The sequence below is a fragment of the Olea europaea genome, unplaced genomic scaffold (genome assembly GCF_002742605.1).
Source record: "Olea europaea var. sylvestris unplaced genomic scaffold, O_europaea_v1 scaffold3127, whole genome shotgun sequence".
In the NCBI taxonomy this organism is placed as follows: domain Eukaryota; kingdom Viridiplantae; phylum Streptophyta; class Magnoliopsida; order Lamiales; family Oleaceae; genus Olea; species Olea europaea.
In genome coordinates, this window is record NW_019250042.1 from 22696 (window position 1) to 39285 (window position 16590).

A 16590-nucleotide genomic window follows, 5' to 3' on the forward strand; every position below is an offset into this window, starting at 1 on the left:
TGCTCATGTAAAAGTAGCAATATTGCAAATTGCCAATATTTTTCATTTTACTTCTCCCATCGTAAATAAAGTTTTTTTTTTTTTTTAAATTAACTCCTCTTAGCACCTTTTTTTTATTAGAGTTTTTTTCTCAAAGACTTAAGGATAAGTGAACAAACCAAACCAAAATAAATAAATAAATGGTGATTTGTCTTCATAAAAACAGATGGAACTACGACGACAAAAATTACGGACCCTCTTAATTAGGCCCATTCCCCTTGAGATTCACGCCAACATCTGTATTAGTTTTGCATTTATCGTAATTTTAACTTTCGTAAATCATTCAAATTGCGTTTCTTTAGAAACACTTCTCGGTTCATTACAAGACTTGAATTATAATGAAATCATTAGCTAAAAATTGGTAGACTTGGAATTAATAAAACGTTCGAAGGAAATGACTTTACCCTGAAAACAGAAATATTGCAAAAAAAAAAAAAAAAAAAAAAGGAGTATGAAGCTAATATACAATAAGCACAGAATACATCTTATTGGTTGCTTTCAAAATCTACAAATATTTTTTTTCCCACGAAAGTATCCTATTTATTTGAACTCTAGATTTTTGCTTTCTGTGAAGATTTGGGGTTCCATCTGAAAAAATCAACCTTATCAAGAGGACTAGTTCAAATCTTTATAAATTTGTCCACATTTTCATTTTTATTCGATGTGAGATTATATTCCTTAATATATCTCGTATCATTTCTTGAGTTTTAATCAAATCGAATCGTTCTCGTTGGAGTTTAATACTATGTTAAGATTTGAAATTTTATATTAAAACATCAACTTTATTAAGAGGACTACAATCTCCATCAATTTATTCAAATAGGAGGGAAAAAATGAAGAAAAAGAATAAAAGAAGCGGTCCAAATCCGACTAGCGTTTAAAACGTAAGACTTGTACTTTCAATATATAATTCTCACGAGGTCAATTCAATAACGGGCTGAGGTATTCCGTTTTACAACTGGTTGCTGAAATCAAATCAAAGGGGACGTTGGACCCTTCGTCTTCTTCTCCACTCTCCAGAAAACCCCACGAAGAGAAAACAAGAATGGATCTCTGCTGAAGTTATTGGATTGTAATTTTCATTGGTTAAATTAATTTGGGCAGTGAAGTTGCAGATTTCCTGGAGATATGGCGTTGCCTGCAAAAGGTGAATTTTGTCGGGGTTTGTAACAATATATGGTAACTTAGGGTATTTTTATGTGGCCTTACTCTGTTTATAAACATGCAGAAACATAAGGCGAGATTTTTTCTTATTTGCCTAAATTTTGATATTTATGTGCTGAATTTAATTGGCAACCCATTGTTTGGAAACGATGCGATCAGTTTTTCGGTTTAAATCAGTAATTTTAATGTTCAATTTATTTATTTATTTATTTATTATTATTATTATTATTATTATTATTATTATTATTATTATTATTATTTTGATGAAATTGTGAATTTTGAATTTTCTCTCATAATAATGGTTTCTCAAAGTCAAAGAATGCCTACAACAATGCTTTTTTGAGTTTTTTCAGAATGGGAATTGGGCTTTCAATTTTATGTAGCTTTCGATATTTCGCTTGTCTTGGATATCTGTTTATTGTTCTGTATAAATAGGGGGATTAGGATACTTTAGGTATATGTAAAAATGTTGAAAAAGGTTCACTTATTTTAAGGGGGAAATTCTTGAAACGTTCCTGTTTATAAGTATTGTTGAATAAGAAAATTCAGAGGAACAAGCGAGCTCATAACTTTTCTATATGAAACCTGAAGATGTGGAGCTAGTAAAAGTTTAAGCATAAAAGCTCACCAAAAAGAAAGGCAAACTGTTTCCATAAAATTCCACGTTGTAAGAAACTCACCAGCCTGGTATTAAAATACGAGTGGTTAAGTGTTTAAGGTACGACTTCAAGGCCAATCGATAGAGGACATGTTAGCTGGTGAATAAAATGTGAGTACCTGACATAATTAGTTAGAAACCCAATTTTAAATGACAGGAATGAATCTAATGAAAGGACCCAATTGCCCTCAAGACCCTCTGGGAAATCTATAAATAGTCTCGCCGAGAAGGATAAATGCATGCAAACTAAAATATCTTCCTCCTCAATAGTCATTTTCCCTCCTTGTTGAGCATCAAACACTGTGAGTTTAGCAGGGAAAAAAAATTCTGGTTAGGTAGAGGAGTTTGTTGATAATAACTTTGTTGTCAATAAGTATAAGCTTGCAATAAGAAAATTTGATCATTGAATACTAAGAATGATTATTATGATCTTGTTGTCTGTTGACAAGCTTGAAATCTAAAGCAAAGAAAGTAAAACATAAGAGGAAATGTTTTTGGTCATACTGGAAACAAAAATAATTTTCAATGATACTTTAACGGATAAGCATAACAAAAAATTAGAAGATCAAATTACGTTGACTTTGTCATGGGCATCTATAGTTATACTGACAATTGGTCGTGCATTGGCTCCTATCTCTGTGTCAATTTGAGTAAAGGATCTTCCATTTCAAATTTTTTGGCTAGCTAGTTGGTGATCCTCCCGAAGCAGTAAATAAACCTTGTTGTTAATCTTAAAATAATATGTAGATAGGTTGTAATCATGATTCATTAATTGGAGGCAAAACTTGTGCTAACGAGGGAAAAAGTCACAATAATACCTTTTAGTTCAACATATATCTCCATATGTAAATGACTGTGCGGTATTTCGAATTTGTGGGCACTTCTGCTAGGATACGTCTTGGCAACTTGAGGAAATTATACCTTGCAAATTCAGCTTTTTTATTGGAGCTAATAGATGTAAAAACATACCCAAAAGTTGAAATTTCTTCTGTTCTCAACAAAATTTACGAGTTTACAGATATCACAAAGGGTTAATGCTTTTACACAATTGCTTTTTTATCTAGCTAAGTGCTAAGCGACAGGTATTGATGTTTTGCATATCATAGTTGCAAGAGATCTTACTCTTTTTGTGCTATGTCTTTAGTTTTGCAAAAGAAAGCAGAGAAGTTTGAGTTGAAGAAATCACAGGGTCCTGCAGTAACAAAGGAACGTGTATCTGCTCTTGAGCAACTTCTTCAAGATGTTTATGCCATTCGGCGCCCAAAACTGAGTGATTATGAATCTCGAAGGGACTTAATTCTAGTATTTAATGAAATTGCAACGGAGTTATATGGTAATACTTCATGCTGAATTTATTTACACTACGTCAACATTAGAAAGGAATTCCCTTTGTTATATTTGCTTCTTGTTTCTAATAATCGTGGATCTTTATTCATAATGCTTTGCATTTTATTTTATTTAGATGATTATTTCATCAACCAGATAAATCTGCCTCTCTTATGGAATACATTCTTATCATGGTGGTTGTTTGATCCTTTTCTTTTCAGGATATTCAAAAGTGACTCCCGTTGTGGTGGAATTTGGTTCTTTCTTAATGGATCTCTTTAGCACAACAAGTGATTTAGATCTCTCTGTGAATTTTAGATCTAATGCAATTGAATTTCCGCACGAAAAGAAGATTCAAACTCTGAGGAAGTTTGCAAAGAAACTATATGCTCTACAAAGTAAAATTTTGATTGTATTTTTCCTGGTTTGTTTTGATTCATATTTTATTATTTTTATGATTATATTGAACTTTTTCATTTCTTAAACTGCAAATTTTGAAGGTAATTTAGGCTTGCTTCAGAAATCAGAGGTATATTTCTCTTCTAGGCAAATGTATGTGTAGTTGGCCATTTCTAATAGTTAGGTGGCATTTTTAGTTAAAAAGCCGTTGAAAGAGCAATTGGGGAAAAAAAGAGTATAGTGAAAGCGAGATCCATAATATTCATGACCTGTATCCTATGACAAATTTACAAGGGAAAAAAGTTGAAGGTCATGGTTGGAAAACAACAGCGTTATGTTATCATCTGAAGACAATGAATTTTAAATAGGGTTTGAAGGATGTAAGAAATCTAATTGACTAACTGGAAAAAACGAGGAGCTTTTCTGTGTATATTATTTAGACCATTATAATTCTGATAGAATTTTTGTTTTACTTTTAGCTCCCGGATGCAATGATAATATACTTATATTTTTTGGCTCCTACCAAGTTCTATTTTGTAAGTCAAGAACTTATGTTCTAGGTTTCATAGGCATATACCGGGTAATATGTAACAGAAGCAAAGATCATTTGAGATATTATCTTTTCTTTCTTATTATTTCTGGGCTTAACAATAAACCTAAGATGAAAGAATAAATTTAGAAATTTAGTAATTACAAGATAAGAAGATAATTGGGGATCTGTAACAATATTTGAGTGGCTATGCTTGCTATTATTTCAGGTGAAGCTCTTCTTACGCATTTTGTGAGAAATGGTGCTTTACTTGGCTGTTCAGAATTCTATGGGTTCATTTACAAAATAGCTCCTGATTTGTTGAATTCTTCTTCATCAAACTTCTATGTTTATTTTTACTGATCCTCTCCTTCTCTCTTACTATTTTAGTTCTCCGATTTTTGTAATCTTTTCCTATCAAAAGATATGATGGAAACTGAGTAGTGTTGAGAAGGAGCTCTTTCAAGCAGTAACTTTTGTTCTATTTGGTTAAGTTCCATGGATTGGTAGATGGCTTTCACTAGAATTATAACAGTAGTTGCAATTACTAATGAAGACTTTTTGTTTCTACCTTCTTCATTCTCCTTCTATTCTTGATCAAAAATAAGAAATGGTACTTGTATGCATCTTATAATTGTATTCGTGTTCTCCAGGTAAAGGGCATGTTTCTGGTGTTCTTCCAATCACAACTGCCAAGGTGCCTATTCTGAAAGTTGTTGATCAAGGAACAGGAGTTGAATGTGATATATCAGTTGAGAATAGGGATGGAATCTTAAAATCCCAGATTATCCACCTAATTTCCTCAATTGATGAAAGGTTTAAAAAGCTAAGCTTCTTGGTAAAGTTCGATTTCTTCATTCTTTTATACATCTATATTTCATCGTTCAACCTTCAGCTTCATTTGTCAAGATTCCATCTCATCCTTCTCAATCCGAAATAGAAGTGTATGCTGGTGCTTTTATATTTTGTTTAATTTGAAGCATGATCATTCGATTAACTTTAATATTTATATTCCCAATAGAATGCTCTTACAGGCATAGTTGCAGTGCACATTATTGAATAGCTTTTCCATTTGTTTTATAAGCTTTTAGATGGTCTGTTGGTATTCCTCTCATTATTCTTACATAATCTATAAGACTTGCCTATAGTTGTGGGCAAATCCACCCAAAGGTAATGTGCATGTCCTTGTACAATGCTAAGGCTCTCAGCTGATATGATAGAAAGTGAGCCTCCAAATCTGGAGTATACATGGGTCAAGAAGTTGGAAAACTGAGAGAGCCAATTGTGTCCTTGGGATATAGCAGTATTCAGTAGTTGACTTCTAGAAAGCTCAATTACTTATAAATGTTTCTTGGAGTTAGGATGAAGAGAAAAAATGGATTTCGATGATCCAGGACTAGCTTTGGAAAATAATTATTAAGTTTGATATTAGTGTTTTTATTGGAATTTTCTTGTTTCTCCTTGTTGGGTACCTTCAGGAGTTAAAACTCTGTGACCAGTGTAGTTTCTAATTGTAGAGTTAGTAAATTGGTAGTAATTTACTATACTAAAGTAGATCTTTTGGGTTTCAGTTAAGCATTTTATCACTTTATAAAGTCACTGTGAACATGCAGTTTAGAATCGATATGGTTACTTTAACAACTAGGCCATATTTTAGGATATCATAGGGTTTTCTTTGCGGGGTTTTAGCATCCATAAATAGGACTGTGCACCATCATACAAATTGAAATTGGTTCTCTGCGGATCTCTTAGAGTGTGATTCTCAAGGGGGAAAATCATTTAAATGCTCTGCTATGGGAACTAGAGGAAGGACTGCTCACCTCAATTGCCTTGAGACTTATGCCTTGAGCCATGCCTCCCTTAGTATGGTGCATGTTTTGAAGCAATTAACAAAGGCACGAGTCTCAAGGTTTAAGTCTTGGGCACATTTTAAAACTGTGCATTGGATCACATAACAAGATATGCGAGCATGACAAGCTCAGGTAAGCATCTCTAGGTATTTCACAAGGGATTTGATTCAAGCTTAAGACCTAACTGTTGTAAAGTAATATCTTAGCCATCTCATCTATTCTGGGGTTTATTTAAATAATGTTTCCTGTGTCTTTAAGATTTCCATATTTTTACGGATTCCGTGGTTTACTAGATCATATATTGTTTATGGTCCCTTCACCTTGCAAAATCTGACATGAAATCCTTGGAACTCCTTCTTTACGGCATGCAGACACTTCTTTTCCAATTTTCTTTTCACAAATCACTTCCCTTACACTGTCCCTCAAGGCAAAATGTTGAACCGTTATTTATTAATTGGTTTTGAGTTAAAGAATTTGGTTGCATGAACAGTAAATAAGGTCACGGAGGATTTGAGACCGGAAACTTAAATATAACTCTGATGGAAGTCAAGCAAATAGTTTTTGGTCAAATAATTCTCTTAGCCCTGGATGAAAGTATCACTTTATTGGAGTAATAGACTTCCGATATCGTAAGAAGACTAAAGTAAGATCAGGTATGTCTAATAGATGTGTAATTACATTATAAGTCTTTCTAAGAGATTCCAGAAAATGCTCTGGAGATGGAGCTTAATTGTTAAATGGAGCCTGAACACCAGACCATACTAAAATATTGGGAGTGTCTCTGGAACATCCTGACTGACACACCAAACAACTGCTAACGTGATAGATCTCTGCAAAATGTTATTTGTGGAAACATAACTAACAGGCATTAAAACACTTGAAGCTTCCCAATCCAATCCATTCAGAATACTGCTTGCCATTTTTCCTTCTGATGTTTGGTTAGAATTTGATTTTTCAGATGCTTCTAAAGATGATCATACATGTTTTCCTCAGATGTCTACTAGATGGCTATGCTTAAGAATCTGGTGGTGTTTTATTTTTCTTGAAATATAATGATCAATGCTATGTTATCTAATTGGTACTGTTCATGTCAGCAGATGAAAACCTGGGCAAAAGTGCAGAACATTAACAGTTCAAAAGACAAAACCTTGAATTCTCTCTCCATAATACTGTTGGTTGCTTTTCATTTGCAGGTACAGTTTTGGACATTCGTAATTTTTATCCATTCCTTCTATATTAACAATTTCTACAATTATTTGTGCTCCAGTATAAAATTTTGTTTATCTCTAAGTGGTATGTTTTTTATTGATAGATTATGTTGCAATTTTTCTTGAATGCATCTCAAGAAGCATAGATGAACCTTGAAATGTATCTTTGGTGTTGGATCGGGGTAGGGGTGGTAAATGCATCTTAAAAAAGTAAAGAGGTATAAATTTGACGTGTGGTGAAACTTCTCTGAACTTTGCATGATTTTTCTGTAGTTAAATTCTACATTTGTTCACTATTTGTTTTGATTTATACTCAATATATGGCTGGAGTAATCTTATATATATTTTACTGGGTCGTAAATGATATTTAATCTTCCATTAGTTGGGGTACATAATTTTCTGATCACATCTACGGTGTGTTGTACATTGCAGACAAATATGGCATGTCTTTTTAACAATGCTGATTTGTTCTGAATTTGTACCAACATTCATTTCTGGATATATTTCATTATTTGCTACTGCCATGTAGCAAAATTGTTTAAATGCAACTTAATAAGCTTAGATGAACCTTGAAACATTTTTTCTTGTTGGATTGAGGTGTGACAGAAAGTAAATACTTGTTAAATTAAAAAGAAAATGAATTTGTCATCTCGCCTGAAAACTTGTCTGGACCTTGCACGTTATGTTTAGAGTTAGATTTTATACATCTTTCGTTTGATTTAGGTTTAATATGCAATATACTATCTTTTTATGTTTAATTGGGCAATGAATGGTATTCAATCTTTCATTATTTGTTGTTCATGATTTGTAGTCTCATTATTTGAACTTGTAACTATGTCTCTATTAAGACGAGTATCCACATGCCACATAAACAAATCATATATTGGTTGTCTGGTTTGTGGTGAACGTGTACCAACATTAGATTGGGTGTGTTCCATTATGTGCTAACATTCTACCTGTCAATACACTTCAATTTGACGTCTCTCCCATCTTTTGTTTCTAACAGACTCGGAAGCCACCTATATTACCTCCATTTTCTGCTATAGTCAAAGGTAATTCCGTGTGTTTTTTGTTTAATTGATTTTGACTACATTTCTTGCATCATTTTGTGCTCAATAACATTTTCAACTTTTACTTTCAATTGCAATAGTTTTGTGAGCTTGGGTTGTAATTGTTTATCTCATTTGACAAGTCATGTTTAATTTCTTAGTTTCATCACATATTAGCTATATATCTATGTTGTTTAGAGTGAATTTTCAATATGGACAGAACTAAAGAGTGTTAGAAGTCATGTTTGAGGCATTTCTCATGATATCAAATATGTGTCACAATTTAATTGGCTGTTAAGACATCCTGGGAATCTCAGATAATAACACGAATTATTGTCCATCAATTTTTGTTTGGAAAAAATTGTTCAAAAATTGATGGCATCTTTATATAATAAACTCATTAAAAGAGCTATGTGCAGAATAGGAAGATCTATGTATTTTACAGAATGGTATTAAACTTTAAATGCTTTATGGTACTCAGTTCACATTGTTAAATTACAAAATGTCTATAAGATGAGTATAGTGAAAATGAGGATATAAGATGGATGTGGTCATATTGTAATTGATAAAATAAGAAACGAGAATATATGGCAACAAATGGATGTCACACCGCAGAGGATCAATTAACAAAGAGATGACTTAAATGGTTGGAACACATCTTTGCGTAAAATTAAAGAGGATCCTGTTCATAAGATTGATGTATACATAGTAGAATTGATTAGAAGGGGAGGAAATAGTTTATTGTGGTTGCTAAGTATCTATTTACTTTTGATCTTTTAGTAGTTCTATCATTCTAGCAACAAACCAGATGGAATGACAAAAGAGGATTTATGTAGTTTACTCCAAATACATTTGGAATAAGACTTAAGTTTTCGTTGTAGTGGTTGTGTGTTTAAGGAAGGGCTGCAGTAGAACTTTTTTTTCCTTCTTTTACATAAGGCATGACTAACGTAGTGACGTATTCTTTCAAGTGAGTTTTCAAGGAAATTTGGGTCGTTAGAGCTTTGGTACTACTATGTGCAAGGACTTCTGTCCCATTTCTTTTTCATCATACGTGTCACAGAAAAAAGGTTCTAACTCTCTTCGATAGCCTGGAATCTAGAACACTGCTCCCTAAATCTGCTGCAGCGCCTCTTTAGTAATTCAATATAATTTGTAGTAGTTGCTGATAAAGGATACACTGTTCACTTTGCTTCTCGGTCTTTGACTTTTGTTGACTCAAAGAATGTTGCAGATCTACTGTTTGCGAGCTCTTTTTTCTTGGTCATCTTTGTGATGTTAACTGGCTTTATGTGCTGTATGTAGATGGTGCTGATCCTGCAATAGTGAAGAAGTCACTATCTAATTTTGTAGACTATGGAAAAAGTAATAAAGAATCATTAGCTGAGCTCTTTGTGACTCTGCTAATCAAGGTGGTGCTTACACCCTCGGTGATAATTAAGTTATTTATTTTGGTGGTGCTTGTTTCTTAACTGAAATTGACCTTTATTCTATTACCTTTGCAGTTATCTTCTGTCGAAAATCTGTGGCCCAAAGGTCTCTGTGCAAGCACATACGAAGGATCTTGGATGTCGAAAACATGGAATTCTAAAGTTGCTTGTATCAGTGTAATTACACTTTGTTGCTTGAGTTTTTATGCTCTTGGAAGATTTTTAAATATATAGTAATTTTTAATCTTCACAGGTTGAGGATTTCAGTGATCCATCTCAGAATGTTGCTAGGGCAGTAGGACAGGCACAAATAAAACAGATCTATGAATGTATTAACCTTTCTACCCGGTATGTCCTGTCATTCATGGATGGCCAGATTGGAGAAGTTCAATTGAAGGAATTTTTGTTTGGGCATGATGGCATCACTACCTTATGTCGAACAGGTACTTCAAATTCTCACCAAATTGCATCATTGCGTAGCATTCCCTCTCAATCGAACCAGAGAAAAAGAAACAGAAATGGGGAAGGTGAGGAAGCAAGAAAGCAAGCTCTGCCTCTAGATCCTATCCCTACGAAGAGAATAGCCTCCATGCACGGTTGGGCAGGAATGCCTTCAGGGAGTTGGCGACAAGTCGAGCGAGCTATGCCATTTGAAACTGGCTGGACGAAAAAGATTCAGTCTACGGAAGGTTGGAGAGAGATGCCTGATGATGGTTGGGAAGGTACAAAATATGCTATGCCTTCTGATCCCGGAAATGGGCAGCAACTTATGAGAGGTTGGGGTGGAACTCGACACTCTGTTGCAGGGCTTCAGGGTGGGGTCCATTCCAAAGGCTGGGGTGGAACTCAAGAACCCTTTGCACGATGTTGGGGTGGAACTATAGAACCCATTGCAGGAGGTTGGGGTGGGGTCCATGCTGAAGGCTGGGGAAGAACTCAGGAACCTGTTGTAGAAAGTCGGGATCGGGTGCATACTGAAGGCTGGGGAGGAATTAGGCAACCAATTGCAGGAGGTCAGAATTGGGTGCATGCCGAAGGCTGCGGAGGTACTCAGCAACCCATTGCAGGAGATTGGGGTGAGGTGCGTGCCGAAGGCTGTGGCAGAACTCAGCGACCGATCACAGGAAGTTGGGGTTGGGAGCGTGAAGGCAGGGGTGGAAGTTAGCAACCTATTACAGAAGGATGGGGTCAAAGTATTTCCTATAATCCCATTCGAACAAGAGAACCGGACTACAGGGGCTTTTAAAGGGAATTCATGATTGAAATTGCAATCCCAATCCTTACCTTTGCTTCTAGCTGTAGTCACCACGCAGGTATTTAAGTGTATACTGGTTTAGTAAAAATTTCGTGATTTTGCTCAAAACGTCAAGCCTCCTACATTCTCTTAATTGAAGGTTTGATGATGCAAACCTCCAAGCTGGTTAGAAAAAATCACTTGGCTTTAAATCATGCGTGAATATGTGGAAAAAGAAAGCTTGATCGGTGATTAATTGCTTAGTATGGGGCACCTGCAAGAAATGCTTAGAAATGTCAAGTCTTAACCTCTTGGGGCACCTGCAAGATATGCATAGAAACGTAAAGTCTTAACCTCATCCTTGTTGGTTTACTATCTTATTAGGGCCATATTTTTGTTCATCATTCATCATCATTTTATTCTTGTATGGCCACTTTGAATGAATTGAACCATCTTTGTATTACCTGGAATTAGCCAAGAACGTCTTATGCGCATTGCAAAAGTGTGTTCTCTTTGTTAATGTTTTAGAGATGGGGATACGACCTATCTTTATGACGTGCGTGTAGTTACATTTGAATTTACATGTTGATATTCGAGACATAGTGTTATTTGGTTTTACTTTTCTTTGGATTTTGCACATTTAAACACTGCAATCCGTATGTAAAGCTCTGTATAGAAAGATTCTACCAGAAATGAAGAATGGACGAAAAAATTCACTAATTTGTTATCATTTGTTCTCTCTTGAAAGTTTTGTTGATTGTTAGAGCATTCTTGATTATATATTTTCTTGTGTTGAGAGTTTTTGCTAGAAAAAAGTATATTATGTGCTTTTTTTAAACATTAATGTTCCTAATAAATAGGAAGAATTTTTTTTGTTTTGGAAGAATAAGTTTTTATCGACATTTTTTATGCAGGCGTAAGCGTGCATGTTAAGTGCTATGATACACAATTTTGTTTGTTTTGTATGTATGTTTTAGAATGCCCGATATTTTTTAAAACAGTGATTTGATGGGATATTATTTGGAGCCAATTTGATGCCCATCTTTTGCCCCAAAAATAATAAAAAATAAAAATAAATAATAATAATAATAATAATAATAATAATAATAATAATAATAATAATAATAATAATAATAATAATAATAATAATAAATAAAGCATTTTCAAATAGGAGAATGTGGTTAAAAAATAAGGAAAATTTTTTGGTTTGTGTGTAATATTATTTTAGTGAAAAATGTGTGATGGAAAAGAATAATGGAAAAATGTATTTTCAAAAAATAGGAATCAAGCAGAGCCTTGAATTATGTCTTGCTAGTCATATGAAATAAAATATTTTGTATGATTTATTTGGAGATGAAAATTGTGTGATTATTCGCAACCATGGATTTTAATAACCCTGAATTATTGTATTTTCCCCCAACGATGCGAAGAAAAATAATGGGTTTTTATATGACCCTATCAAGTCTTTACCAAAAAGATTGAGTTGAATTTAAAGATATTATAGTCTATATGTTGTTGAAGTACTAGCATTAGATTCTATTTCATGTTGAAGTTAGGGAAATCAAGTTCAAGTTATCTTTAAATTATAACCAAAAGCACGATAGTTACAGGGAAATCTTTTGCATTAGGACTATAGTGTGTACTCTGTAGGGTGTAAAATGAAGTCTACTGGACCGAAAGCATGGTAGTATCCAATTTACTATGTGACCCATGGCTTGAGAAAAACCTCAGCTTTGTACTGGATCTTGTATCTTGAGACTGGCGAAGTAGATATATTTGTGAAATGTGAATTATCTGCACGTGGACATGAAGACCTTATAAATTTCATTGTTCTTGAATTGATTTGGTTTGACTCATCTCTGTACAGCTTACGTAGAAGATGAAGAAGGCTTCCTTTTGGGAGGGTTTTGCTATTAGATATAATCATCTAGCAGAAGATGCCTCAGCCATTAGGATTATGTTACGTGTTTTTTCATCTAATGGTAATCATCAGGGCCAGTCCCGAGAATTTAGAGGCCCCAGGCAACTAATTAATATGAGGCCTTTCAACATAATATTTTATTTTACAAGCATAATAATATTTAGTATTTAAATAATTAACATTTTTATATTAAAAAGAAGACTTTATACTATTCCAAAGATAGAGTAGTGAAATAAAATTTTACTCACAACCCTAGAGATTAGGCTAGCATAAAATTAAACTTAATTTATTACATTTTGAGATGTAAAATTAGTAATCAAACTACTAAAATCAACTTCTTCCAAACTTCTCCAAAAAGAAAGGATTCGGCAATAACAAATGGCCTGCAAATATGTAATTATAGAGGATAAGCAAAAGTCCACCTTGAGCAAATAACTAAAAGGATAAAAAAAAAGTCTATTACAACACTTAAGGGGGGTTCTTGAAGCTCCAATATTAAAACCATCAGGTAAAATTACAGGAGAACAAAGCACATGTGAGGATTAATTTATTGCTAATTAAAATTTAAAAAGCAAAAGTGAAATTCTCAAAAATTAACACTAAAGCCGCATATGCTCTTGTACAAAATGCCGTCCGTTATCCTTATCTTTAGTCCCATCACAGTTCACAAACAATCAAAATCTGCAAAGAAATGAGTTAAACTCCTTTCTTCATTTCTTTAATAAATAAGATAATCAACAGTTATTTGTCTAGTGGTACATAATAAAATGTACCGAATGGTGTACACCATACTCACGTGAGTGTGGGATTCATGTGAAAGAAAGTATATTTTATTCAAGTAGGTCCCTTGTTCATGTGAGTGGGGTGTACGTACACCCCGATGTACTACTAGCAAAACTATTAATAAATTCATTCTCTTTCTTAGTGGGTTGGATTTTAATTGAATTTTGTTGATTATGGTAGTTCGAATAGATTAATGGAATGCCCCTATTATGATTATTGCTTCTCTCCATCGCTAATGGCATATCAAATTATAAAATCTTGATGCAATGAACTCACAAATTTTGGAACAAATATAAATGAATTTATGCCAGTAGTAACAAAGAAATTCATAATTTGAGAGTGAGGGTTTAACCAATAAATGACTTTACCTAGTAAAATTTCTCTCCTCATATTCCGTTGTTTATCTCGAACTTTGAGACCGAGTCCACTGTTTGTGTATTGGATTTACAGAAGAAGATAATATCCATGGCTATATTTCATGTGAGGTTTTTTGCTAAGGGGTTTCTAGGCTTTCTTTCTTTTTTAGAGGCCCCTTAAAATCTGCCAGGGCCGGCCCTGGTAATCATTCATCATCTTCTATTATAAAAATTCACGCTTAGTGCCATTTGAAAGTAATGCAATTTTACATTCTCTTAGTAATATTGCCCTCACTTTTTTCTTATTACCTTCGATGCTCGTACACTATTGTAGACTATGTAGTTCACGTCTTTTTGTTTGATTCACACTCAATTTTCGTACAGTTGATGTAGTCAACAAATTTCGACTCCACTCGCATCCACGTGATATTTGTCCAACATATTTGGAAAATTTGTTAAAAGCAATCAACAAAGGTAGGGGAGGCGATGTTCTTGAACCCAAAACAAATGGATTGGATGATTAATTATGCATCATCAAGAGCAGTAATAACAATACAAAATAGAGGAAATTGAAAGCAAACAAGTGCACAATTTTTGGAGTAGTTCACTCCTACTTTCTCTTCATGCCGCTGAGGGTTTTACAGTTTTTTTCCCTCACATCTATCTGCTTTACCTCAGCTCAGAAAGAATATGGTTACATGAGAAATTTTTAAGCCAATTTAATACATATGCAAACTTTTAAAAGTGTCATCCTTATAATGCTCAAAAAAATTATTCATGAGGGCTAATTTTCCTAAACCAAGGGCCTACGACACAATACTTACATTGAAGTAAAAAGTGTACGGTGTAGTTAAGCTCCATAAGTCCAATAGTCAAAAAAAATTTATTTAAGAATTAACCCAACAAATCCAAACCTTAAATAAAATAAAAATAAAGTAGAAAAGAAATTCTAATCATCTCGCTCTAGTAAAAGAGAAGTGATATGTAGGAGTGAGGATCGCGATTAAAATAATTGCAGACCCCACATTTTGTGAGAAGGCTGTAAATATGTACAGCACCAAGTGCTGTATGTATAGCCACCAACTCTTTCTAGCTGCGGTTATAAATGATCCACAACCCCCAAAAATCAAACACAAACGTAGCAAGTTTTCTGAACAATAAATGTGTCAAAATGGACGGAACAGGACCATTCTGGATAGGTTTCTTGCTCTTTATGCTTAATTACTTAATCCCTCTTATACAACCAATCTTTTCATGTTAATTTTCATTACAAAATTTGGATCCACATAATTTGCGGCAGATTCAATCTATGCCGTTACTCTTCAAGATATGAGACATCAGCTATGAAATAACCCTCTTCTAGGAATGCTATATGAAAAACTACGCAACTTCACATGGAATAAAAGTTGAATCAACTGTATTTTAATATTAGTTTTAATTCTTTCCTAATCGGGGCTAAAATCCTGAAAATGAAACATGCCAAAGTAGGAATAAGACGTGATATTTATATTGTTAAAAATGCCCAAAAAATAACATATTCGTAAAGAAAAAGCATAGATGCAGTCCTATTTTCGTAGAAAATATTCATCTGTTTGATCTGAAGAGATGTGAAAAATCATTCCATCTTTTCATTCTCATCCCTCAATTGTCCACATTCAAACTAAATAATTTTGCAGTATGCTAGCTCTACGAGATAGATCCAGGTTACATTTTATGTTTATGTTTCATTATTTATTGATAAGGAGTTTTTATTTATTTTATGTTATGGTGGGATTTCTTTGCAATTTCTTGAAGAGTTTTTCTTGGAACACAAATTATTAGTAGGTCATGTTTAAGCAAAATTTTGCTTTGCTTGGAAGAATTTTTCTTAGTCTTAGATCCAATTTTGATACGCTTGAATGATTCCGCTAAGAATCAATAGGATCTTGACTTCAACTAGTCCTCGGAATTAACTAGTATGCATAGTTGATGCTCAGTATTCAGTTGTAACACTTTCCCAAGTACTATAATTTTCAATTTGTGATGTTAGCAAACATTGCTTGTCAAAACTAAAATCAACTACCAAGAGCTATTGGTGGAGAAACCATTCTATATTATCAGGGCCTATGATTACCCTGGTAATGCCAGGTTGAACAATTAACTATTTACAAGGCTACTTTGTACAAGAATAAGCGTGTTTCTTAAGTGGAAAAAATGCTTCTATATTGTTTGAAGAGACACGGATCATGTAACTTTCGAAGAGACATGGATCACATTGAAAAATTTCAGTATGATATTATCTATGCAGTTCTACACCAAACCCCAAGGGCGATCTTCAAATTTTAGGAGCCTTATGCTAACTTTAAATATGGGGCCTGTAAATATTTAAAAATATATACATGGTAGTAGTGATAATAATTTTTATTAAATAGAAATATTAATTGTTGTAAAATGTAAGTTTATTAGGGTTTATAAGTGAATAATAATTGTACCCGTGAAACCCTTAAAATTATTACTGTTGTATCCTGATTCTGCCTAATAAATACGGGTCATTGGTTCTTAATAAAATACACATAAGGCTATTGACTTCTCTCTATTATATTCTCCTTTCTTCTCTTTTCACAACACGTTATGAAAAAGAATAATTCCTCGAAGTTTTGGGAAT

General features: G+C 33.6%; 1 protein-coding gene across 8 annotated transcripts; it reads left to right on the plus strand.

Moving 5' to 3' along the window:
• The first annotated feature begins 932 nt into the window (after positions 1-932).
• Positions 933-11616, plus strand: LOC111385330 (protein HESO1-like). 8 transcript variants are annotated; one of them, XR_002701053.1, is made up of 11 exons: positions 934-1201; positions 3006-3194; positions 3409-3585; positions 4345-4431; positions 4769-4953; positions 7063-7158; positions 8180-8225; positions 9528-9634; positions 9728-9829; positions 9906-10965; positions 11047-11616. XR_002701053.1 is itself a non-coding variant. In XM_023009708.1 (10 exons), exons 1-10 carry the CDS (start codon positions 1168-1170, stop codon positions 10815-10817), a joined length of 1935 nt encoding a protein of 644 aa, XP_022865476.1. In that variant the 5' UTR covers positions 934-1167; the 3' UTR covers positions 10818-11616. The 8 variants fall into 8 exon arrangements, 7 of the variants coding, with proteins under 7 accessions (XP_022865479.1, XP_022865476.1, XP_022865477.1 ...); XM_023009708.1 differs by having other exon boundaries at positions 9906-11616; XM_023009709.1 differs by having other exon boundaries at positions 935-1186; positions 9906-11616.
• Positions 11617-16590: the final 4974 nt, after the last annotated feature.

Bases quoted from the DNA above. Each gene is read 5' to 3' on its own strand.
- LOC111385330 (XM_023009708.1), top strand. From the start codon at position 1,168: ATGGCGTTGCCTGCAAAAGGTGAATTTTGTCGGG. The intron at 4,954-7,062 runs GTAAAGTTCGAT...TCATGTCAGCAG, and splicing joins TTAAAAAGCTAAGCTTCTTG to ATGAAAACCTGGGCAAAAGT. The intron at 9,830-9,905 runs GTAATTACACTT...TAATCTTCACAG, and splicing joins CTAAAGTTGCTTGTATCAGT to GTTGAGGATTTCAGTGATCC.